Source organism: Nycticebus coucang, chromosome 5, assembly GCF_027406575.1.
Source record: "Nycticebus coucang isolate mNycCou1 chromosome 5, mNycCou1.pri, whole genome shotgun sequence".
Lineage (NCBI taxonomy): Eukaryota > Metazoa > Chordata > Mammalia > Primates > Lorisidae > Nycticebus > Nycticebus coucang.
In genome coordinates this window covers 73,151,581-73,178,302 of record NC_069784.1, presented here as the reverse complement: position 1 = coordinate 73,178,302, position 26,722 = coordinate 73,151,581, and the positions used below count along the sequence as shown (strand labels likewise).

The 26,722-nt window shown below is 38.5% G+C and overlaps 1 protein-coding gene across 2 annotated transcripts in view; it reads left to right on the top strand.

Moving 5' to 3' along the window:
- Window positions 1–26,722, top strand: part of MMS22L (MMS22 like, DNA repair protein) — a 152,354-nt gene that overhangs the window by 22,671 nt on the left and 102,961 nt on the right. For both annotated transcript variants that reach the window (XM_053591507.1, XM_053591508.1), the window contains exons 9-10: window positions 14,967–15,080; window positions 21,055–21,231. In XM_053591507.1, coding sequence (XP_053447482.1) covers window positions 14,967–15,080; window positions 21,055–21,231 — 291 coding nt within the window. The remainder of the gene's footprint in view (window positions 1–14,966; window positions 15,081–21,054; window positions 21,232–26,722) is intronic.

The window sequence follows — 26,722 nt, the reverse complement described above, 5'->3', positions numbered from 1 at the left end:
CCTCTGCCCATCCTCCCCCCCTCCTCTCCCTCTCCCTCTTCCCCATATATGCTTAGGTTATAGCTTTCATATGAAAGCCATAAATTAGTTTCATAGTAGGGCTGAGTACATTGGATACTTTTTCTTCCATTCTTCAGATACTTTGCTAAGAAGAATATTCTAGCTCCATCCATGAAACATGAAAGAGGTAAAGCCTCCATCTTTCTTTAAGGCTACATAATATTCCATGGTGTACATGTACCACAATTTCTTAATCCATCCGTGGATCAATGGGCACTTGGGCTTTTTCCATGACTTAGCAATTATGAATTGGGCTGCAATAAACATTCTGGTACAAATATCTTTGTTATAATGTGATTTTTGGTCTTCTGGATATATACCTAGTAGAGGAATTATAGGATTGAATGGCAGATCTATTTTTAGATCTCTAAGTGTTCTCCAGGCATCTTTCCAAAAGGAGTGTGTTAATTTGCATTCCCACCAGCAGTGTAGAAGTGTTCCATTTTCTCCACATCCACTCCAACATCTCTGGTCTTGGGATTTTGTGATATGGGCTAATCTTACTGGAGTTAGATGGTATCTCAAAGTAGTTTTGATTTGCATTTCTCTGATGATAAGGATGATGAGCATTTTTTCTTTTTTTTTGTAGAGACAGAGTCTCACTAATTTATGGCCCTCAGTAGACAGAGTCTCACTTTATGGCCCTCGGTAGAGTGCCATGGCATCACGCAGCTCACAGCAACCTCCAACTCCTGGGCTTAAGCGATTCTCTTGCCTCAGCCTCCCGAGTAGCCACAACGCCCAGCTATTTTTTGGTTGCAGTTCAGCCGAGGCCGAGGTTTGAACCCGCCACCCTCAGTATATGGGGCTGTCGCCTTACTGACTGAGCCACAGGTGCCGCCGGATGAGCATTTTTTCATAGGTCTGTAGGCCCCAAGCCTGTCTTCTTCAGAGAAGTTTCTCTTCAAGTCCCTTGCCCAGCCTGCAGTGGGATCACTTGTTCTTTTCTTGCTTATACATTTGTGTTCTCTGTGGATTCTGGTTATTAAACCTTTGTTGGAGACATAACCTGTAAATATCTTCTCCCATTCTGAGGGCTGTCTGCTTGCTTTACTTACAGTGTTCTTGGTTGTGCAGAAGGTTTTCAGTTTGATCAGATCCCAGTAGTGTATTTTCGAAGATGCTTCAATTGCCCTGGGGGTCCTCCTCATAAAATACTTGCCCAGACCAATTTTTCCAAGAGTTTTCCCTGCACTCTGTTCTAGTACTTTTTTTATTTTTTTTTGTAGAGACAGAGTTTCACTTTATTGCCCTTGGTAGAGTGCTGTGGCGTCACACAGCTCACAGCAACCTGCAACTCCTGGGCTTAGGCGATTCTCCTGCCTCAGCCTCCTGATTAGCTGGGACTACAGGCATCCGCCACAATGCCCGGCCATTTTTTTGTTGCAGTTTGGCCAGGGCTGGGTTTGAACCCGCCACCCTCGGTATATGGGGCCGGCGCCCTGCTCACTGAGCCACAGGTGCCGCCCTGTTCTAGTACTTTTATAGTTTCATGTCTTAAGTTTAAATCTTTAATCCATTGAGAGTCTAATGGTGAACGATGTGGGTCCAGTTTCAGTCTTCTACTGGTTACCAGCCAGTTCACCCAGCACCATTTGTTAAATAGGGAATCTTTTCCCCACTGAATGTTTTTAATTGGCTTGTCAAAGATCAGATAACGGTAAGTAGCTGGATTCATCTCTTGGTTCTCTATTCTGTTTCATACATATCTCTCTGTTTTTGTGCCTGCACCATGCTGTTTCGATCACTATCGATTTATAGTATAGTCTGTGGTCAGGTAGTGTGATTCCTCCTGCTTTGTTTTTATTTCTAAGTAATATCTTAGCTATTCAAGGTTTTATCTGATTCCATATAAAACGAAGTGTTATTTTTTAAAGATCTTCAAAGTATGACAGTGAAGCTTTAATAGGGATTGCATTAAAATTGTATATTGCTTTGGGTAGTATGGATATTTTAACAATGTTGATTCTTCCCAGCCATGAGCATGGTATGTTTTTTCATGTGTTAACATTTTCAGCTATTTCTTTTCTTAGAGTTTCACAGTTCTCTTTATTTAGATCTTTCACATCCTTTGTTAGATAAACTCCCAAATATTTGATCTTCTTTGGCACTACTGTTAATGGAATAGTTCTTAACTGTTTTCTCAGCTTGACTATTGTTGGTATATATAAAGGCTACTGATTTATGAATGTTGATTTTGTAACCTGAGATGCTGCTGTATTCCTTGATCACTTCTAAAAAAGTTTTATAGTAGAATCCCAGGTGTTTTCCAGATATACAATCATATCATCTGTGAAGAGCAAAAAGATTGATCTCTTCTGACCCTATATGGCTACCCTTGATCACCTTTTCTTCCATAATTGCAATGGCTAAAACTTCCATTACAACGTTGAAGAACAGTGGAGACAATGGGCAGCCTTGTCTGGTTCCTGATCTGAGTGGAAATGATTTCAATTTAACTCCATTCAACACGATATTGGCTGTGGGTTTGCTGTAGATGGCCTCTATCAGTTTAAGAAATGTGCCTTCTATATCAATTTTTTTTTTTTTTTGTAGATACAGAGTCTCACTTTACTGCCCTCAGTGGAGTGCCATTATATATCAATTTTCTTAAGTGTTCTGATCATGAAGGGATATTGGATATTATCAAAAGCTTTTTCAGCATTAATTGAGAGAATCATGTGGTCTTTGTTTTTTAATTTGTTTATATGCTGAATTATATTTATAGATTTATATATATTGAACCAGTCTTGAGACCCTGGGATAAAACCAACTTGGTTGTGATGTATAATTTGTTCGATGTGTTGCTGGATTCTGTTTGTCAGGATCTTGGTGAATATTTTTGCATCTATATTCATTAGTGATATTGGTCTATGATTTTCTTTTCTTGTTGAGTCTTTTCCTGGTTTGGGGATCAGGGTGATGTTTCCTTCATAGAATGTGTTGGGTAGTCTTCCTTCTTTTTCTACATTTTGCAACAAGTTGAATAATATAGGTACAAGTTCCCCTTTAAAGGTTTGGTAGAATTCTGACGTGAACCCATCTGGTCCCAAGCTTTACTTTTTAGGGAGATTTTGTATGATTGATGCTATTTCAAAACTTGGTATAGACCTGTTCAACATTTCCACTTGATTCTGGCTAAGTCTTGGAAGGTGCCGTGCTTCCAAGTATTGCTCAGTTTCTTTCAGATTTCAATATTTCCGAGAATAAAGTTTCTTGTAATATTAAGGATTTTTTGAATTTCTGAGGAGTCTGTTGTTATTTCGTCTTTGTTATTTCTGATTGATGAAATTAGAGATTTTACTCTTTTTTTTCCTGCTTAGGTTAGCCAAAGGTCTATCCATTTTATTGACTTTTTCAAAAAACCAACTTTTTGATTATTGATCTGTTGTATAATTCTTTTGTTTTCAATTTCATTTAATTCTGCTCTAATTTTGGTTATTTCTTTTCTTCTACTGGATTTGGGGTTGGAATGTTCTTCCTTTTCCAGTTGCTTGATATGTCCCATTAAGTTGTTAACTCTCTTTCCATTCTCTTGAGGAAGGCTTGCAGTGCTGTAAATTTCCCTCTTTGGACTGCCTTTGCGGAATCCCAGAGGTTCTGATAATTCATGTCTTCATTGTCGTTTTGTTCCAAAAATTTGGCAATTTCCTTCTTAATCTCATCTCTGACCCAGCTATCATTCAGTGTAAGGTTATTTAACTTCCATGTTTTTGTATGAGTATGCCGATTCCTGTTTTTACTGAGTTCAATTTTTATTCCATGGTGGTCTGAGAAGATGCAAGGAATAATTTCTATTCCTTTAAATTTACTGAGGTTAGTCTTGTGACCTAAGATGTGATCGATTTTGGAGTAAGTTCCATGGGGTGATGAGAAGTATGTGCATTCAGTTTTGTTGGGATGAAATGTTCTGTAGATGTCTGCTAAATCCAAATGTTGGATGGTTAGGTTTGAATCTAAAATTTCTTTGCTCCACTTCTTCTTGGAGGATCTATCCAACACTGCCAAAGGAGTATTAAAATCTCCGACTAATATGAAGCTGGAGCAAATCAAGTTGCTTGTGTCTGTTAGAGTTTCTCTTATAAATTGAGGCACATTCTGGTCGGGTGCATAAATATTGATAATTGATATCTCATCATATTGAGTATTATCCTTAAAAAATACGAAGTGACATTTCTTATCCTTCCTTACTTTTGTTGGAAGCGTATTGTGTCTGCATATAGAATTCCAACACCTGCTTTTTTCTGATTACCATTTGCCTGAAATATGGAGGACCATCCTTTTACCCGGAGTCTTATTTATCTTTTAAGGTAAGATGTGATTCTTGTATGCAGCAAATATCTGCCCTGAGTTTTTGTATCCAGTCAGCCAACCTGTGCCTCTTTAGAGGACAGTTTAGTCCATTCACATTAATGGAGAGTATAGATAAGTCTGGTAAAATTTTGGGTATTGAGTTTTTTGAAAGTCCAATGGACATTTTTAATCCTTTGCCAGTGTGCAAGTTGGAGTTTGATCAAAAGTTTCTGAGAGAGTTTACTTTTGTGGTAGAGGATTGGGCTGGTCATTATGGAGGATAGGTCTGAGAATATCATGAAGAGCTGGTTTGGTTATGGCAAATTTCTTCAACATCTGAATGTCATTAAAGTATTTAAATTTTCCATCATAAATGAAACTCAGTTTAGCTGGATACAGGATCCAGGGTTGAAAGTTATTTTGTTTTAGGAGATTAAAAGTCAATGACCACCCTTTTCTGGCTTGAAAAGTTTCAGCAGAGAGATCTGCAGTAATCCTAATATTCTTCCCTTTGTAGGTAAAGGTTTTCTTACGTCTGGCTACTTTCAGAATTTTCTCTTTCATATTAACTTTAGTGAAGTTAATTAAGATGTGCCTGGGTGATGTCTTATTCGAGTTGAGTTGTGCTAGGGTTCTGAAAATGTCTCTTAACTGAATTTAAGAATCTCTTGGCATGTCTGGAAAGTTCTCTTTCATAATTTCATGGAGAAGGGCCTCTGTACCATGCGAAGCTACTTCATCACTTTCAGGGATTTCAATAAGGCAGATATTAGCCTTCTTCGAATTATCCCAGAGCTCTCTGAGAGAATGATTCGTTCTTGCTCTCCATTTCTCTTCCTCTTTGAGATTTTGGGACCGTGTAAAAGATTTGTCTTCAATGTCAGAAATCCTTTCGTCTGCTTGCTCCACTTTGTTACTGAAGGATTCTACTGTATTTTTCAGATCTTTGAGAACTGCAAATTCTTGCTTTGGTATGTAAGAATCTTTGGTGGTTTTGTCTTTAAATTTGTTGAATTCTTGAGACAACTTTTGAATTTTTCCTCGAATTTCTAATTCCAACTTTTGAATTGCTCCTCGAGTTTCTTTTTTTTTCTTCTTTTTTATTGTTAAATCATAGCTGTGTATATTAGTGCAATCAAGGGGTACAATGTGCGGGTTTCATTACAATCTGAAATATTCTCATCAAACTGTTCAATATACCCTTCATGGCATTTTCTTAGTTACTGTATGTTGGCATTTGTATTCTGCATTTAGTAAGAGTCGCCTGTACCCATTCTAAGATGCACCATAGATGTGGCCTACCCATTACCCTTCCTGCACCAAACCCTCCCCCCTCCCTTCCCTTTCCTGGCCCTTTCCCCATATTAATGTGCTATAGTTGGGTTATAGCCTTCATGTGAAAGCTATAGTTTAGCTTCATCGCAGAGCTGAGTACAAAGGATACTTTTTCTTCCATTCCTGAGATACTTTGCTAAGAAGAATATGTTCCAGCTCCATCCATGTAAACATGAAAGAGGTAAAGTCTCCATCTTTCTTTAAGGCTGCATAATATTCCATAGTACACATGTACCACAGTTTGCTAGTCCATTCGTGAGTCGATGGACACTTGGGCTTCTTCCATGACTTAGCGATTATGAATTAGGCTGCAGTAAACATTCTGGTACAGATGTCTTTGTTATATTGTGACTTTTGGTCTTTGGGGTATAAACCTAGTAAAATATAGGATCGAATGGCAGATCTATTTTTAACTCTCTAAGTATTCTCCAAACATCCCTCCAGAAGGAACGTTTAAGTGTGCATTCCCACCAGCAGTGTAGAAGTGTGCCCTTTCCTCCACATCCATGCCAACATCTCTGGTTTTGGGATTTTGTCATGTGGGCTACTCTTACTGGGGTTAGGTGTTATCTCAAAGTAGTTTTGAGTTGCATATCTGATGATTAAGGATGATGGGCTTTTTTTCATGTTTGTAGATTGTGCGTCTGTCTTCTTTAGAGAAGTTTCTCTTCAAGTCCCTTTCCCACCCTGAGATGGGATCATGTGTTCTTTTCTTGCTAATACGTTTGAGTTCTCTGTGGATTCTGGTCATTAGACCTTTATTGGAGTTATAACCTACAAATATTTTCTCCTATTCTGAGGGCTGTCTGTTTGCTTTGTTCTTGGCTGTGCAGAAGCTTTTTAGTTTGATCAGGTCCGAATAGTGTATTTTTGACACTGCTTCAATTGCCTGGGGAGTCCTACTCAAAATATTCACCCGGGCCGATTCCTTCAAGAGTTTTCCCTGCACTTTCTTCAAGTATTTTTATAGATTCATGTCTTAAGTTTAAATCTTTTATCCAGAGAGTCTATCTTAGTTAATGGTGAAAGGTGTGGGTCCAGTTTCAATCTTCTACAGGTTGCCAACCAGTTTACCCAGCACCATTTGTTAAATAGAGAATCTTTTCCCCACTGAATGTTTTTAATTGGCTTGTCAAAGATCAAATAACGGTAAGTAGCTGGATCCATCTCTTGATTCTCTATTCTGTTCCAGACATCTTCTCTGGTTTTGTGTCAGTACCATGCTGTTTTGATCACTGTCGATTTATAGTACAGTCTCAGGTCTGGTAGCATGATTCCTCCTGCTTTGTTTTTATTGCTGAGTAATCTTTTGGCTATTCGAGGTTTTTTCTGATTCCATATAAAACGAAGTATTATTTTTTCAGGATCTTTAAAATATGACAATGGAGCTTTAATAGGAATTGCATTAAAATTGTATATTGCTTTGGGTTCTATGGACATTTTAACAATGTTGATTCTTCCCAGCCATGAGCATGGTATGTTTTTCCATCTGTTAACATCTTCATCTATTTCTTTTCTTATGGTTTCATAGTTCTCTTTGTATAGATCTTTCACATCCTTTGTTAGGTATACTCCCAAATATTTCATCTTCTTTGGCACTACTGTGAAAGGAGTAGAGTCCTTGACTATTTCTTTGGGGTGGTTATTGTTGGTATATATAAAGGCTACAGATTTATGGGTGTGGAGTTTGTAGCCTGAGACATTGCTGTATTCCTTGATCACTTCTAAAAGTTTTCTTGTAGAATCCTTAGTGTTTTCTAGATATATGATCATATCATCTGCGAAGAGTGAATGTTTGATCTCTTCTGACCCTATGTGGATACCCTTGATCGCCTTTTCTTCCCTAATTGCTATGGCTAAAACTTCCATTACAATGTTAAAGAGCAATGGAGACAATGGGCAACCTTGCCTGGTTCCTGATCTAAGTGGAAATGATTTCAGTTTAACTCCATTCAATACTATATTGGCCGTGGGTTTGCTGTAGATGGCCTCTATTAGTTTAAGAAATGTCCCTTCTATACCAGTTTTCTTAAGTGCTCTGATCATGAAGGGATGCTGGATATTATCAAAAGCTTTTTCTGCATCAATTGAAAGAATCATATGGTCCTTATTTTTTAGTTTGTTTATGTGTTGAATTACATTTATAGATTTATGTATATTGAACCAGCCTTGAGACCCTGGGACAAATCCCACTTGGTCATGGTATATAATTTTTTTGATGTGTTGTTGGATTCTGTTTGTTATTCATTAGTGATATTGGTCTATAATTTTCTTTTCTTGTTGGATCTTTCCCTGGTTTGGGGATCAAGGTGATGTTTGCTTCGTAGAATGTCTTGGGTAATATTCCTTCCTTATCTATATTTTGGAAGTGGTTTAGTAGTATAGGTACCAGTTCTTCTTTAAAGATTTGGTAGAATTCTGATGTAAAGCCATCTGGTCCTGCGCTTTTCTTTTTAGGGAGATTTTGTATAGTTGATGCTATTTCAGAACTTGATATAGGCCTGTTCAACATTTCCACTTGGTTCTGGCTAAGTCTTGGTAGGTGGCGTACTTCCAGGTATTGGTGTATTTTTTTCAGATTTTACTGTTTCTGAGAGTAGAGTTTCTTGTTGTATTCGTTAAGGATTTTTTGAATTTCTGAGGGGTCTGTTTTTATTGCATCATTACCATTTCTGATTGATGAAATTAGAGATTTTACTCTTTTTTTCCTTGTTAGGTTGGCCAAAGGTTTATCTATTTTATTGATCTTTTCAAAAAACCAGCTTTTGGGTTTATTGATCTGTTGTATAGTTCTTTTGTTTTCAATTTCATTTAGCTCTGCTTTGATTTTGGTTATTTCTTTTCTTCTACTGGGCTTGGGGTTGGAATGTTCTTCCTTCTGCAGTTGCTTGAGATGTCCCATTAAGTTATTAACTTCCTCTCTTTCCATTTTCTTGAGGAAGGCTTGCAGTGCTATAAATTTCCATCTTAGGACTGCCTTTGCAGTATCCCAGAGGTTCTGGTAATTCGTGTCTTGATTGTTGTTTAGTTCCAGAAATTTGGTTATTTCCTTCTTAATCTCGTCTATAACCCATCATCTATCCTTTAGCATAAGGTTGTTTAGCTTCCATGTTCTTGTATGGGTATGCAGGTTCCTGTTGTTTTTGAGTTCAACTTTTATTCCATGATTGTCTGAGAAGATGCAAGGAATAATTTCTATTTTTTTAAATTTGCTGAGGTTAGATTTGTGGCCTAGGATGTGGTCGATTTTGGAGTATGTTCTGTAGGCTGATGAAAAGAATGTGTATTCAGTTTTGTTGGGATGAAATGTTCTGTAGATGTCCGTTAAGTCCAGATGTTGAATGGTTGAGTTTAAATCTAAAATTTCTTTGCTTAGCTTCTTTTTAGAGGATCTATCCAGCCCTGCTAAAGACGTGTTAAAATCTCCAACTACTGTGGAAGTGGAGGAAATTGAGTTGCTCGTGTCTGTTAGAGTTTCTCTTATAAACTGAGGTGTGTTGTGGTTTGGTGCATAAATATTAATAATAGAGATCTCATCATATTGAATATTACCTTTAACAAATATGTAGTGTCCATCCTTATCCTTAATTATTTTGGTTGGTTTAAAGCCTATTGCATCTGAGAACAGGATTGCGACGCCTGCTTTTTTCTGCTTTCCATTTGCCTGGAATATAGATGAGCATCCCTTCACCTTGAGTCTCTATTTGTCTTTTAATGTAAGATGCGATTCTTGTATGCATCAGATATCTGGCTTGAGTTTTTGTATCCAGTCAGCAAACCTGTGCCTCTTTAGAGGACAGTTTAAACCATTCACATTAATTGAGAATATTGATAAGCCTTTCGAGAGTCTGGTCGACATTTTTAATCCTTTTGCGACTGTGGAAGTTGGAATTTGATCAAAATTTTCTGGGTGAATTTACTTTTGTGGTGGAGGATTACGCTGGTCTTTATGGAGGATAGGTCTGAGAATATCCTTGAGAGCTGGTTTAGTTATCGCAAATTTCTTCACCATGAAGTGTCATTGAAGTATTTAATTTCTCCATCATAAATGAAACTCATGTAGCTGGTATGGGATCCTGGGTTGAAAGTTATTTTGTTTTAGGAGATTAAAAGTCGATGACCATCCTCTTCTAGCTTGAAAGTTTTCAGCAGAGAGATCTGCAGTTATTTTAATATTCTTCCCCTTGTAGGTAATGGTTTTCTTTCGTCTTGCAGCTTTCAGAAATTTCTCCTTCATATTAACTTTAGTGAAATTGATTATGATGTGTCTGGGGGATGTCTTATTCGGGTTGAGTCTTGCTGGAGTTCTGAAACTGTCTGCTACCTGAATTTCAGAATCTCTTGACATGTCTGGAAAGTTCTCCTTCATAATCTCATGGAGAAGAGACTCTGTGCCTTGTGAAGCCACTTCGTCGCTTTCGGGTATTCCTATAAGACGAATATTGGTTTTCTTCGAATTATCCCAGAGGTCTCTGAGAGAGTGATCTGTTTTTGCCCTCCATTTCTCATCCTCTTTGAGAGTTTGGGAGCGTTCGAAAGCTTTGTCTTCAGTGTCAGAAATCCTTTCTTCTGCTTGCTCCATTCTGTTACTGAGGGATTCTGCTGTGTTTCTCAGATCTTTGAGGGATGCAACTTCTTGTCTCAATGTCTCAAAATCTTTGGTCATTTGGTCTTTGAATTTGTTGAATTCTTCAGATATCTTTTGGGTTACTGCTTGGAGTTCTAATTCAATCTTATTTGCTATTCAGATTCTGAATTCGATTTCTGACATCTCAGCTATTTGTTTGTGCATGGGATCTTGTGCTATGTCTGCCCCATTGATCCTTGGGAGCGTTGATGTATTTTGATTATTCATATTGCTATAGTTTTTCTGTTGATTTCACCTCATGACTGTTTTTCACCATTGCCTCTGACTGTCCTCAGAGTTGGGGAGGTGTCTCTCTAAGATTAGATCCCAGCGGGATCACTCTATTGTTGCTTGATCTTTGTATGGAGTGACCCTGTATAGTTCCTCTGGGGCTGCCCCAGCTAGGGAGTTCTGGTTGTGGAAGTAGCTCTGGCATGTGACACACCCGGATCCAGCAACAGGGCAGGAGGTGGTGTGCTCGGTTCTTGGAGTGCCTGGCCCCCAGTGACTTTGGCACAGAAAGCCCAAGGCTCCAGCAGTCTGTGGCCAGGAGAAGGGCTCTGCGTAGAGGCAGGGAGGGCTCCAGGGGGCATGCAGCTACCAGTATCCCTTGCCAGACGAACAGGCCAGTGTGGAGGCTGGAGGACACAGGAGGGAGGACGCAGGGTTGCACGGCTCCCGCAGTTCCTGGTCAGGGCATTCGTAAGCCCGGTTGGTGCGGGTTCGTGGCACAGATCTTTTGGAGGTCCAGGCAGCACCAAGCCCAGGAATTTCTGGTTGCTATTAGGTGTAACACCACGGCACTCTACCCAGGGCAACAGTCCGAGCCTCCAGTGTGCCAAAACCGTCTCACTCTGCCCCTAAGGGTTAAGGCTGTATGGCAGCTCATTCCCCGCCTTTAGGCTGCTCAGTTGCTAGGCTACTAGGTCCCGCCCACTCCTTGCTCTGGGACCCAGAGGGCATAGCTTGCTGGGGCAGTTCTCTCACACAATTGCTCCCTGCAGCCCAGCTCAGTGGCTCTGTCTGGGGCCCCAGACAATGCCCAAAGTTCTCCGCACTCCTGCTGAAGGTCTCCTCAAGGCAGTTCAACTGAATGCCAAGTCCAAAAGCACCGAAACAGTTCACAGGTAAGGCTTTTCCGGTTTGCAGTCTCACTGCTGCTTGTACGCACGGTTGCCAGCATGATTAGGTCGATTAAACACTCGCAACCACTTGCCAGTTTCCCACTGCTTTTTTCCTGCTCTTGGGGTCCAGAAGTCCCTTGCTGACTCCCTGTGTCCTCAAAGGGATGATTATAGGCAGATATCACCAGTCAGAGATGTGGAGTCTTATCTCCCCAGACTCACCGTGCCCAGTTGCAGGGAAGCTGTTATTCGGTCGCCATCTTTAATCCCGCTCCTCGAATTTCTAATTGCAAATTTTCCTTTATCCTATTAATCTTGTTGCGATCCAAATTCTGAATTCGATTTCTGACATCTCAGCTATCTGTTCATGAATGAGATCTTCAGTTACATCTGCCGTATCTTTTTGGGGGGAGGGTTGATCTACTCTGGTTATTCATGTTACCAGAGTTTTTCTGCTGATTCCGGCCCATGATTATTTTACACCGTTTGACTTTTCCCCTGGTGCTTTGCCAAGGACCTGTGCAGTGCTACGGCCTGAGACAATGGGGATCTGATTCGTGTGGTGGGGCTAAGTGGTTGTGTCTTGTTTTCAGCTGGTCTCTGTCTGACCCTAGTTAAACAGTTACTCTGGGTTGAAGTCTCAGCTGTGGAGAAATACCAGCAGTTAAGTCACCCTGCCTCACTCAGGCAACAATTGGAAAAGGAAAATCAAACCTTCCTACAACCACACACCCAGGGCACCACTTGGATAGTCCTCAGGCAATTGGCTCAGTTCAAAAGGTACAAATCAGTTGTTTCTGTCAACACCTGTCTCAGGTGGAAGAGTTTAAAAGGTCTCTGACAACTAAATCGCAGGGCTCTGCTGACAACTCAAATATGACTTGCTCTGGTACTCTGTGAGGTCAGGAAGACCCACCCAGCAAATAGATTAGTCTGGGAAGATTGATTCACCTCTGTCAGACCCCACCTTGCACCTCTGTCATACCCAGTTACTTATAACACCGCAGGGCTGTAACCCAGTTGCCTCCAATGAGCAGATACTCCAGGGGGTTGCACCTGCCTGAATCACAAGGAAATCTGTCTCTCCTCAGCCATGCTGGTACTCTCTGCCTCTATCTGGCAGGGGGAGGTGAGGCCTGTCAACCTCCGGGGCTTGATGGAGGCTGGGGGATGTTCAGTCAGTTCCAGCCCTGCCCCTGATTGATGTTACTGAACGAACAGAACAACTTTGCAGAATTTGTTTCTGTCCCTGCTAAATTCCCCTGCAGAAGAGAAGCTGTTTTGAGTTCACAGAACCTGTGCCTCAGGCTCTGTTTTTGCTGCTGCAGGTTTGTATTGGAGGCTTGGTTAGCTGTCAGTTCTAGCCTCCTGCCCCCTTTTGTCTAGGCTGATGATCCCTGTGGGCCGGGTGCGTCTTAGGCTCAGTAAAGCGGTCCTCTTGGTTAACCCCACCCTGGGCGTCTGCGGCACTGTGCGTGTGTTTCTAGTCCCCGTACTCCACCTAGACCAATACTGCCTGAGGCAAACCCTTTACTCTCGGGGCCTAGGTTTCAGTCCCAGATCTTCCGCCGGTGGTTGCCACCTCAGAAGATGCCTAGCCTCCTCTGTTTGGCCAGAGTGACAGGGGTTGCGACTCCAGAATATCCAGGGGTGAGCCCTATTGTTGCCAAAAATGGCTGTTGCTCTGTGCCTTGGGGCACCACCGCTCTGGCGTGGTTCCCTCTCAGCTGACGGTCCTCTCCTCACTCCCGTGCCGCAGAATCAGCACTGACCAAGTGCAGTCCAGACCCCGTCCACGCCCCTCGAGAAATCACCCAAGAATCCGGACTCCTGGGGGATAGGCCTACAGACCTCAGAGTGAGAGTGGAGGGGAGTGCTGGGAGCTCAGAATTGCAGGTAGAGAATATGTACAGCTTTACACAGTTTTATGCCTGGCAGGATAACGCCATGGCACCCTAGTGGGAGTAGGTCTGGTTTTTAGAGGGTCTCTCCTGTGGAGTATAATGGGAGGACTTTTGAACTCTGCTTGTTTGTTTATGGGGTACTCTGAGCCGTTCTCATGGGGGAGGGGACTCCCTTTCGCTTGGTGATGGATTTTGTACCTTTTGTTTGTATCCTTAGGGTCGCAGCTTGCCTCAGCAGGATGATGTGCGTTCTCCAACCTTCTCTCTTGGTGTAGCTCTAATCCGCCAGATTACTTGCTAAATTTCTGTCCTTTAACTCTCCTTCCGGACAGGAGCCTCTGTGGAAAGCTGGCTTCAGTCAGCTTTTTTTTGTTATAGTTGTCATTGTTTGGCAGGCCTGGGCTGGATTTGAGCAGCCAGCTCCAGTGTATGTGGCTGGTGTCCTAGCTGCTGAGCTACTGGCACCAAGCCCCTATTATGTCTTAGTAAGAATTTTTACTGTGCTTTGACAGCGAATCAAAAAACATTTTTTGTTTGTTTTCAGTTTTTTTGAGACAGAGTCTTAACTCTGTTGCTCAGACTAAAGTGCAATGGTGTAGTCATAGCTCACTGTAATCTCGAACTCCTGGACTCAAGTAAACCTCATGTCTCAGCGTCTTGAGTCATGCCCCACCAAGCTGCTTTATATTTTTGGTGTTTGTAGAGAAAGTATCTTGCTATGTTGCCCAGGCTGGTCTTGAGCTCCTGGCATCAAATTATTCTCATGCCTCTTGAAGTGCTGAAATTACTGGTGTAGAGCCTCCATCTTTATGCCCAGCCCCAAATTTATTTTCTAATCTTTTCCTTAGAAGTCTTTTTTTCGGGCGGCGCCTGTGGCTCAAGTCAGTAGGGCGCCAGCCCCATATGCCGAGGGTGGTGGGTTCAAACCCAGCCCCGGCCAAACTGCAACAAAAAAATAGCCGGGCGTTGTGGCGGGCGCCTGTAGTCCCAGCTGCTCGGGAGGCTGAGGCAAGAGAATCACGTAAGCCCAAGAGTTAGAGGTTGCTGTGAGCCATGTGACGCCATGGCACTCTACCCAAGGGCGGTACAGTGAGACTCTGTCTCTACCGAAAAAAAAAAAAAACAGAAGTCTTTTTTTCTTGTTGTTATATATGGATTAGGTCCAGACAAGCAAAGCATGGCCCAGAGGCCAAATCTAGATGGCCATGTGTTTTTGTAAGTAACATTTTAGTGAAACACAAATCTATTTCTCTTTTCTCTTGTTTCTGGCTGCTGTTATGCTAAAGTAGCAGAGTAGAATAGTTGTAGCAGAGACTGTATTGCCAACAAAACCTTAAAATATTTACCATCTTGCCTTTTATAGAGAAAGTTCACTGACCACTGGATTAAATGATTTTTGGTTTGTATTTATTTTTAGTTGAAAATCCACTTTATTCTGAATTTCGGGGTTTAAAATGGAAATTTATTTTTAAAGGTAATGAAAGGGCACATTTTAATAAGTAATTTTATCAAAGAATAAATTTGAAGTTATCTATATTAGTCTTTTAAAACAATTTAGGAGATATGTGGCAAGTAAAGCTCTTCCCTTCTCTTATAAATAACTTGTTTGGTTCTTTTCTGTAGGTCAGACCTTCTGAATCATTAATGAATCACCATTGCCCATGTCTGTGTATTAAAGAGTTATGGGTCCTACTCATTCATCTTCTAAACCACAGAAGTAAATGGTCTTTCTCGGAAGTAAGTTGGAAAATCAACGTGTTACTTATTTTTACTAACTTTTATGTTTAATATATCTAATGGTTTAGGCCAAAAGAAAACCTTAATAATTTTCATCATTGTAATAAGGCAGTAACAACACCAAACAGAACAATAACTGAATACCGAGTACCTACTTTATTTTTTAATCCTGTTGATTGATTGATTGATTGAGACATGGTCTTGCTCTTTTTGCTTGAGCTAAAGGGCCCAGGTGCAATGGTAGCTCATTGCAATCTCAATTTCCTGGGCTCAAGCGATCCTCCTGTCTCAGCCTCCTGAGTAGCTGAACTGTAGACATGTGCCAACTTGCCTGGCTGATGTTTTTTATTTCTTATAGAGATGAGGTCTAGTTATGTGTCCTAGGCTGATCTTGTTGCTGGGCTGAAGATATCTTCCCTCCTTGGCCTCCCAAAAAGCTAAGATTATAGGCAGGAGCCACTGCACCCAACCAACCCTATTTATCTTTTTAATTTATTTTTATTTTTTGAGATAGCCTCACTCTTGCCCCGACTACCGTGCTATGGCATCAGCCTAGCTCACAGCAACCTCAAACTCCTGGGTTCAGGTGATCTTCCTGCCTCAGCTTCTCATAGAGCCAGGATTAAAGGTGCCTGCCATGATGCCTGGCTGATTTTTTTGGTTTTAGTAGAAATGGTATCATGTTTTTCCGCAGGCTGCTCTTGAACTACTGAGCTCAAGGCTCAGCCTCCCAGAGTGCTTGGATTATAGGCATGAGCCACTGTACCCAGCCAACCCTATTTATTTTTAACCCAAAGTTAGTAATATGAAAAATCCAGAAGTGTAAGATTTGATTTTATTTTCTTAAGTTTTGTTGCATTTGTTTTTTGTTTTGATCTTAATAGGAATCTTTTCGGCCAGATATTTAATATCTTCTAGTAATTCAGAAAACATTTTATTCAGGAAATACGGCAGAACTAGAAGATTTGGGGATAAATAAAACATGTTTCTATTACTCAAGGAGAGAGGAAGAGAAACAGAAAGGGGGAGATAGGAAATTTTCGCCTTATTCTGAGTTGAGTCTTCAGAGCAGAGCTTTATTTTTTTTCTAATGTAGGTTATTTAAAAAGAGAAATTCATTGGCAGATGAGAGTGTGGACAATTCTACATCCTAAAACTGGTATATGAAAAGGTACTTTTGATTTTTCTTTATTTTTTGATTTTTAATTTCTCACCTTTTTATAAGTAGGGATTTGGGTGCTACAATGTAGTTTTAATAACAACTCTATTTTTAGAGGTTTGAAAGCACTATATTTATGTTGAGTTCTTATTTTAGCAGCAAATAAATGTTTTGTTTATTATCAAGTAAAAATTTTTTTTTCTCTTGGCATTTTGATTTGTTAGAAGGTTTCAGTTTTCTTTGAGGAGATTTAAATGTTAAAAAGTCTAAGTGATTTTTTTTCCTTTTGATTATTTGCTAGTTTTATACATTTTGTTGACATGACAAACATTAATTTTTTTTTTTTTTTTTTTTTTAGAGACAGAGTTTTACTTTATGGCCCTCAGTAGAGTGCTGTGCTGTGGCCTCACACAGCTCACAGCAACCTCGAACTCCTGGGCTTAAGCGATTCTCTTGCCTCAGCCTCCCGAGTAGCTGGGACTACAGGCGCCCGCCACAACGCCCAGCTATTTTTTTTTTTTTTTTTTGGTTGCAGTTTGGCTGGGGCCGGGCTTGAACCTGCCACCCTCGGTATATGGGGCTGGCGCCTTACGGACTGAGCCACAGGCGCCGCCCCCGACAAACATTAATTTTTTCATTTTCTACAAACTATTACTTGATTATAAAAATTTTGTATTTCTTTAGAATTGATCTTGTATTGCAAAGCTCAGTCTTAAAGTATAAACCACATGTAGGTAATATAGACACAATCATCCTATTGCCTCGTCTTTTTTTTTGTTTAGATTTTTAAGCAGAAAAATGGGTACAATTTAAGATACTAAATTGTATAAATTTAATTTTATACAATTAAATTTTAAGAGTAATATATACTGTTTAACCTAAATGATGTACACGCTTTTCATTTTATGTGGTAACTGCACTTATTTTTCTTAAAATAAAGACAGTCTGTGGTTATTTCATTTTTTTAATACAGCTAAAGTAAGTTATATTATTCATAAATTTTGAGGACTATTTTATTTTGACAGACAAATTAGGAGTTTCCATTTCTGATAGTAAGATAGTTTGAACTTTTTGCTAAAAATAATCTAATTATTCTGCCTACTATATAATAAGCATTTAAATGTGTCAGTAAGCTCGTAGAAAATAAGGAGTACTGAGACCAAATAGTAAATACAGTTGAGAACTCAAAAGAGCTGAACAGTGAAGCCATCTCATAACCTTATAGGCAGTTGCTGAACTGTATAAACTTGAACTTTGTCTTTGAGGCATTATAGGGTACAAGACTAGAAGATAAAGTTCAGAATTGACTCAAGTTGGTAGCCTACTAATAAACCAAGTATTCATAAAACTGAACACCCAAAAAAGATAAACTAGAAACTCAACTAAATTTGTAAGGCAAATTGCTTATCTTTAAATGTGGTGCTTTGGAGAAGTTTAAAATAGCTCCTATGTATTTATTATGGCAGTCCAAGCCTTTGAGCAGGTTGACTCCAAGCCATTGACTTCTTGGTATCCAAGAATAACTTGTGGATCTTTCCATAATTCCTTCTCACAAAAATAGAGAAGAGCAAGAACAAATAAAACTAAAACCGACCCTGGAAGAACGTGGAGTTTTGACCCTCCCATGCTGTTAGAAATCCATGTATAAAGTTTTGACTCCCCCAACATTTAGCTACTAATAGCCTATTTTTCATTAGAAGCGTCACTGATAACATACATAACTAACACATATTTTGTATGTTTTATGTATTACACATTAGTCTTAAGCTAGACAATGAAATTTTAATAAAATAATAAGGGAAACATTTCCTACTAATTTATTAAGTAGAAGTGGTCATCATAAAGGTCTTTGTCCTTGTTTTCATGCTGAGTAGGCTGAGGAGGAGGAGGGGAGGGATCTATCTTCTCAGGTGGCAGAAATGGAAGGAAGTCCATGTTTAAGTGGACTCATGTAGTGCAAACCTGTGCTTTTCTAGGGTCAGCTCTACCCAAAGACATACTAATATTACAATTGCAAAGTAGGAATCTAGAGCTGTAAATTCTAAAAAGTTAAAATCACCAAAGCACCTATCACAAGCCTTTCTAATAAGCAATGGCACTCTGAAAATAGCTACTCAGAGGAGAGAACTAGCAGTGGTCTTAGAATTGGTCTAAAACTATTGCCAGAATGTGAAATTACTGAAAAAGCTTTCTTGTACACCAGAGAATCAACAATAGGAAAGGAACATAAAAGTGTATGTATGATAGATAAAGGCAGTCTTTGAGGACAGAGTTTCTGGAGAATAAAAAGACAAAAGAGAGTCGTAACCTTTGGTGACTAGATGGTGAAGAGGACAAGTCATGAGTGCGGAAAATTTAGTGTCTTGCATAACAAACCAACCCCAACAGCAAAATCAAAGGACCCACACCCACTCATCACAACCATCAAAAAAAGGAAATCCAATAAAGGAATGGGACTTTGGTACATTGTCAAAAGAGAGTGCCTATAAACTAAGAGTCTTTTCAACTAGTCTAAATATACTAAAGGAATGAAACTAAGTAATAAACCTTTATGAAGTTACTAGAAGAAAACTGAGAACAGAAGTGATATACTTTAGCTAATGATTTGCTGTCCCCCAGAAGCACCTATAAAGCAGAAGAAAATCGTAAGGTAACATTGCAGATTGAGTTAAAGATGCTTAGGCACCATGAGGGTATGTAAAAAAAACCTTTCAGATAAGAATCCTCAATGGATGCTGAAAGTAGTGGACAAGGTATGATGAAAAATGGAATATTTACATAATTTGTTAAGATCTCCAGCCAGTACTTATCAGTACAAAAGGTAGAATAGTAACTCATGGTGCAAAAAATCTCAAAGATGACCTTAACCTAGTAATAAAAGTTGGTTAGTAAGAGGGCCAATTAACATCATGTACCCCTGATATGCTGCATTGATTGAAAGAACAAAAATGTTTCTGTGGTTTTCCTGTAAAAAGTGTGCAATGCCAATGTAATCATGAAGAGGCATCAGTTGAGTCTAAGTTACTGGCCTGTATACTTCAAAAATATCAAGGTTATAAATGATAAAATCCCAGGAACTTTTACATATTAAAGGAAGCTAAAGGGACAGAGTAGCTAAATTCAAAAGTTAGGTCTTCAAAATGATAACTAAAATTGACCAGTCTTTGTTGAGATGATTACAAAACAGTAAATACTAGAAATTAAAAAAGGAATATGACTTCAGATTCTGCATATACCAGGGATGCCAAAAAATATATATGTAATAAATAGATTTATTACTTTTCAAAGTTGAATTATAGTAGCGATGTGTAGTATGACGTTCACTCAAAAGATGGCTTCTAGCAAATAAATGCTAGCATCACCATGAGACAGACAAGATAATCAAAGAAAATGGCAGAAGCACCGTTGTTGTTTGAGGAGTACAAGACCATTTTGAAGTGGTATTTGAAATTTGAGAACACTATGGAAGTACGACAGTGGATGTGTGAGTATGCAGCAGAGCCTCCAACATGCCCATCAACTGCGTGCGTTTGTAAGTGTGAGGTATGTGGTGCTGTGTGTGATGTGCACAGGGAAGATCCAGGAGGCCTCACTCAGCAGGTCCTGCTGCTTCGGCTGTGACGTTGGAACCATTTACACGCTCGCCACAGGAGTCTGCCAAACAGTGTGCATGTGAGACGGGAGTCAGCAGAACAAGCATAGGCCCATTCTTAAAACCTCAAAGTGGGAAGTTTTCATCCCAAAGTTATTATAAGTACTGAGACATGAGCGCTTACCTCAATGAGAATTTGCCAGGATAATACACAGGCCAAAGTGGTATGGTTGATTTTCCCTTACATTCTCCTGACTTAACACCCCTTGACTTCCACCTGCATGGGACCTTAAGGGATGTGATGTACCGTAGAAAACTGGCTACAATTGTGGTACTTCAGGAAGAAATTGAAGCAGCATGTGCTGTGATTCAAGTGGACACTTTGGTCAGCATTGCCCAAGCAGTAGTTCACTGTAATCAGAAGTGTCTAAATACCAATGGTAACTACTTTGAGCACCTCTTGTAATTGCAGAAGTCAGAAGTGACTTGTATTCATCTTTTGTTATTGGTATATATAAAATAGTTACCAATTTTAGATTGCATATGAATTTTATGGACACCTTGTGTTGAGTGTTACAATATTAATACAGTTTTTTCCTATTTTAAAATGTTTATACATATTTTTGGCACTCTCTGTATTACAAAAGTAAGAGATATTGGCAAAAACTTTATGCCTATTAACTTTCATTTACATGAAATACCTAGAAAAAAGCTTATTAAACTCATTAAATGTCAACAACAGTAGATTTGGTAAATGTTTGATCATATAGTCATATACTGAAACATTCCAATGAACTATAGATATAGTCATTAATACAGATGAGCCTGTCAGAAACATAATGTTGAGCAGAAAAAGCAAATTACGAAAGAATAGAAAAAGCCACATAAGTGTATTAAAAAAAAAAAATGTGAAACCACGCTATTTGTGATACAAACCTACATACCTGTGTGGCAAAACTTAAAAAAGCAAGGGAATGATTTCTCATAAAAGTCTGCAAAATATTACCCCAGATGGAAAAAGAAATGATTGTGAAGACATGTGGGGTCTTTTTAAAGTATATGAACACATTCTAATTCTTAACTTAGAAATTTTTACTATTCTTTACATTTTATATGTGTTACATATTCTCTTTTGTACACGTCATTAAAAAAAATGAGGTTTAAGTCAAAGGTTATCCAAACTGTCTTAATTTACCTGAATCATACTACCTCTGTTTCTATAGTCATTTTGGAACTGGTTGAGTAAACTACTTAAAACACTCTTTGAAAAATCCAGTGACCAGAGAAGACCCTCTGTGCCTGTCATCCAGTCCAGGGACCCATTAGGTTTTAGCTGGTGGATTGTTACTCATGTGGCATCATTTTACCAGTTTGATCACCATGGAGTACAAGATGAAATGGTAAGATTTTATTTGTTTAAACTTTCTTATATTGTCAATCAATACATATTGTTCAGACAAATTTGCAAGTGAGCAGGAGTAGCAAAAAATCAGATTCTCATCCTACAGAGATAATTTTTTTAATTTATGTATGTTTATGTAAATTTCTATAGGCATTTCTGTAAACATCTTGAAAAATCTATGTTTTTAATGTTTGCTTTGTTATAATCTTGGCTGTACTACTAAACAATTATAATATGACTTTTCTAGCCCTCTGTTTGCTCAGACAGAAATCATGAGATTGGATTGTTCCAAATGTTGCATCTAGTTCAAATCCGTAAGATTGGCAAAGAAATTTCTCCAGAAATGAATTAACTTATTTTTGTGAATAATTTAATAAAAGTATTTCTTCAGAGTAACACTTCTTTAGAGAAGTTTATGCAGAGATAATTCAATATGTTAAACAATTATGATTTTCCTTCCAATAGGAAGACAGAGATTTTTAACCAGTATATTACTTTCTAGTTAGAAACATTTTTTACAGTGTTACTTAAAAAGGTCTGAGTAAAACCTGCTGGTATGTTTATTTGAAGCTCTATTTGCATGTAATTTGTTCCATATTCAGAAATGAATAAATATTATGGTATTATATCAGCCCATCCGTTCCATCAAACAAGCATCTAGAATCATGAAGCCAATGTGTCAATATTTTCAAAATTGGTCTTTTTTATGGAATGGTTTACGTACCTATCTGATAGTCAGACCTACCTCTGAGTTTTTAAGGTCTTAACTCTGGCGATCCTGATTTAGTAATCTCTTTGGGGACTTGGAAATTCTTATTTTTAAAATGTTTCGTAGTTCTCATTCTCTGTGAGGAAAAAGAACGATTGCTTTGTGAAACATGTTCTTGGATGGGCCTGATAGATTTTCTTTTTGGAGTACTTGACAGACTCAGCTTAGAGAAATCATCTGTGGAACCTGAGGGCCAGTCAGTATAAACATAGCTTCATAGAAATGGAAAGGGTCTCAAGAAGTGCTCTGAATGATACCCTTACTAGTAAAAGATCTTTTAGGAGATCCCAAGATAAAGTGAAATGAGCTAGATATTGTTCTGAGAAGTTCATACATAGCTTAGTACCAATGTATTTAAGTATTCTACAATTTAAAGATTATTAATTTGTGTAGGAATTTCATTAATACTTGGTTGAGTGAGTGGCATATTTCAGTAGTACTTGATTTTGTCCCCCTGATACTCTCAGTGTTCTAGGTAATCTAACTCCATTAATTTAAAAAAATATACATATGTCATTAGTATTGACCATAATGTTAAATTGCACTAGTATGACTACTCATGATTGCATTGCTGAACTCACTCTTCTGTTTTATACAGAGAACTACAGAGGAGATGATCACTTTTATTAGCTCTGAATCATGGTAGTAAATGAATTGTTTGTGTTTAAAATAGCTTAACCTGTGTCTTTTAATATCAGGAACAATCATGTGATTTTTCTCAAGATACTTTTATTTTTTAAAAAATTATATTTTTAAATTATGTACAAGGTTTTAGGAGAGCCATGATATTTGAAAAAGGAACCTTTCGTATTATAAAAGAAAAGATGTGTAATATATATGTACATTTAAAATAAACCTTACCTTTATTTATGACTCATAAAGCGTTTAAAACATTTCTGGACTTCTTAAAGGCATTTGAAGAAAAACTCGAGCACTCTAGTTAGTTTTCATAATGAAGTATATATTGCATTTACAACATATTTAATAATCTCACAGTGACAATGATTATTAATGTCAGTGAAGTCTTATGAAGTAGGTAAGAGGATATTATGTATATCCAGGTAAGGAAATTGAGGGGCACAGTGACTAAATGTTACTATTTTATCCTTTAGATAAAGTTGCTATTAATGTTTTCCTGAGAATTGCGTCTTATGAATAGATCTTTGGTAAAGGAACTATGAGTTCCAGTTGTCAGGACACTCTCAGTTTATGTGTATTATGTACTTATCCTATCTGGTTAATTTATCCTTTTACTCTCAAAGATATCTCAGTATAGTTGAAAAATCAGATAGTCATGCCAATCTATAAACTTAAAGGCATATTGGCTCATTCTTTCAGAAGGATTATATAGGATGTTAATTTTGGTCTGGGATATATTTAGATCAGAATTTGGAAAATTGCCTAAATTCTTTTTTTATTCCTTATGATATATTAGCATAACTACGATAGAGAAAATGGCTACACAGTAAGCATGCTTTAATCCACTAAAAAGCAGTCTGGTATGAGAGATGGTGTAAGTAATAATGGCTACTCATGTCTTCACTAGAGAAATATCTTTAATCTGTGACAACATGGGAATGTTTCAGTTTTTAAATGTGAACTGCCTTGCCCTGAGGTTAATGTGAAATCTTTACTTTAAAAAGGTTTCAGATATGGTTAATTATTTTTTATTTTAAAAGTTTTTTATGCTGTAGTGGATTTAAATCACAAATCTATCCAGTTTCTTAGTATAGGCCTGTAAGAAAAATTTGATATCTCACTTCTTATGTTAGCTTTAGATTTCCATGCATTTCTGTTTAATACTTTTCTCTCAACCTAGATGAGAGTGTGTTATTCTCTCACAATGTCAGTCATCAATTTTAAAACCACATGCAATTTAAAGAGGAAAATTACTTTTGGGCATTACAGAGGTCAATTTTAGCAGTGCTTTGCCTGCCCAGAGCATAGTGCAATCAGACTAGCTGATGCTCATCTTTGAAAAGTCTGAAATAGTAACAAGAGAAAGTTGTGAAATGTAACCTTACCACGGGAGTTGCACCAGGCTACCTGCTCTGTTGGAAGTGGGGGGTGTAGGGGATCTATTTTATATTTCTGGTGGGCATACTGTGTATACTAAAGCTTAAATCTTAGTTTTAATGGTAGGATAAGAAATCTAAAACTGGGTGGCGCCTGTGGCTCAAGGAGTAGGGCGCTGGCCCCATATGCCGGAGGTGGTGGGTTCAAACCCAGCCCCGGCCAAAAACCGCAAAAAAAAAAAAAAGAAATGTAAAACCTAGCCCCAAATTGATGGCTATGTACCTCCTGTGTTATGGCAGAATTAACTTGGTATGCAGAAAAGAGGTTACATGGTATAATTTGGTATGTGGAGAAAAAAGCTGTAGCTGGTCAAAGTTAAATGGTCTTGTGGAAGAAAAATCTGTACCTCTGAAACATATTCTCTTACATTTGATTTGGGTATTATAGAATAGCCATTCTGTCCTTTGAATTACAGTTTTTGTTTAGATTATACCCACAATAGTGATCCATATAGATGAAATCACTTGGGTGAGAATTACACTATTTTCCTATAATTCTTGTGATTTAAATGCCATGATAGAACAGAACAATTTAAATATACTCATTAACATCTATTTGTAAAGCTAAAACTTACATTATTTCAATCCTGTCATATTCTTCCCTACTTACCATGAAAAGTGACATTTTCTTAATAAAGAATGATACAAAAATGAATTGCTGAAATATGAAGAAAGGCATGCTAAAGAAAAAAAATTAGTTACTGATCTATGGTATAGTAGGAGGGAGACTGGCTTTTGTGCCGGACCAATTTGGATATGAATCCATTCTCTGACTCGTACATTTATAATCCTTTGTGTTTTCTGTGAAATGGTAAACTTTTTTGTTTTTGAAGAAGTAATATGTAAGGAGCTTAACACAATGAACATACAGTATTGACAGAAAAAAATGATTTTTTTGGTTGGGGGTGGGGCTTGGGGCCAGCTACCAAGGGTGCAGTCCCTACTAAGACTGCCCTCACTTCTGACACCAATTGCAAGTTAGGGAGTTCCCAGAACTATCCTCAGATTTGATAAATTGTTAGGATACATAGCACTCATTGAAAGCTATTGTACTCATGGTTAGGGTAAAGGATATAGATCAAAATCAGCCAAGGGAAGAAGCACATGGTCCAGAGTCTAGACCAAGTACTGAATGTGGAGATTCTGTTTTTCTTTTCCCATGAAGTCATAATACGTTTGCCTCCTGGCATCATTGTGTGGCAGTATACAGAGAGTATTGCAAACCCCGGGTGCTCACCCAAGCCTCAGTGTTCGTAGGTTTTATTGGATCTCCATTATGTGGGCATGAACTGTTGATTATTCACATGGCTGGTCTCAGTCTCTAGGTCAGCTCACGCAAAGTCAGCAGTGTAAGTCATATTATTGGTCTTTTGAGCATGACAGGACCCTACCATGGACTACGTGGGTATGCCCAGCCTTTGCTCTTTAACTTTTAAATAATCGCTAGATTATTCAGGATGACTGTATCTTCCCAGCAAATGAAGATGCTCCTATCAGGCATCACAATTCAGGGGCCTAGAGATTACCTCCCAAGAAATGAAGGGGAAAGGACAGATCTTCTCTTGGGGGAAGGCCACACTCTTTAGCCTGTATTCTCTCTTGATAGATGTGTTTTGCATTGACTTTACTTTCATAAAAGTAATTTAATTTTATTATCTCACTGTGTTTCTGAGAGTTGGGCATTCAGGTCAGCTTTGCTGTATGGTCTGACTCAGGGTCTAATGAGATTGCAGTCAAGCTGTCAACCAGGCTTTCAGTCTCTAAAGACGTAAACTGAGGCTGGAGGGCTTGCTTTCGATCTTACTTGTCTTGCCAGAATGATGTAGTTACTCATCATGTGGGCTGTTCTGAATGTGGCTTTTCCTAGAACAAGTCAACAGGAGAGAGTGTTGTCAAGATGCAAAGCTTCCATGTCTTGTAACTGAATCTTGGAAATGGCATAATGTCTTTCCTTGGCATTGGTAGTCTGCTAGTGACAGACCAACCCTGGTACATAGCGGGAAGGGATTACATAAAGCATAAATATCAGAAGACAAGTGTCATTGGGGGCCATCTTAGAGACTTGCCACCATTACATAAACACTGTCTAGCCACTTCAAATCATGAAAATATTGAATATGCTTTAACTCTTAATTGGCCTTCTGAGTTCATCCTTATGATCATATTCTTTTTACTAGGGATAATAAGGTATGATGAGTCTCTGCCTTTATTTTTTAACGTCTCTGTTTGGCTTTTTGAGGTTTTATGATTACTTTTTACACATTTTCCCCCTATATTAAATATTAGTCATTACTTGCTTCCTCTTGGAGGTTCTTTGTTTCTGCTTTTGGCCGGTGTCCACATACCTAACTGTTTAAGAACTGAGTATTAAGTGACCTGAGTATTTCGTGAGAACATATTGCAGGCTTTCCTCTTGGAAAAATAGAATTGTTTTCAGTGCCTAGCCTTTGGGAAAGTTCTTCTAAGCTGTCTTCCTTACCATGGACAGTTTTCTAGAGTTGAGATCGCCAGATAGTTGAACATTGGCTACTTACTTTGTTTGCTAGAACTAGATGGTCTCAAGGCTGTTATGTATAAAATGAAGGAAGAAATCTTTAGTGATTAAAGTAGAGAATAGGGAAAAATACTCGGCATAAAAAAAATTC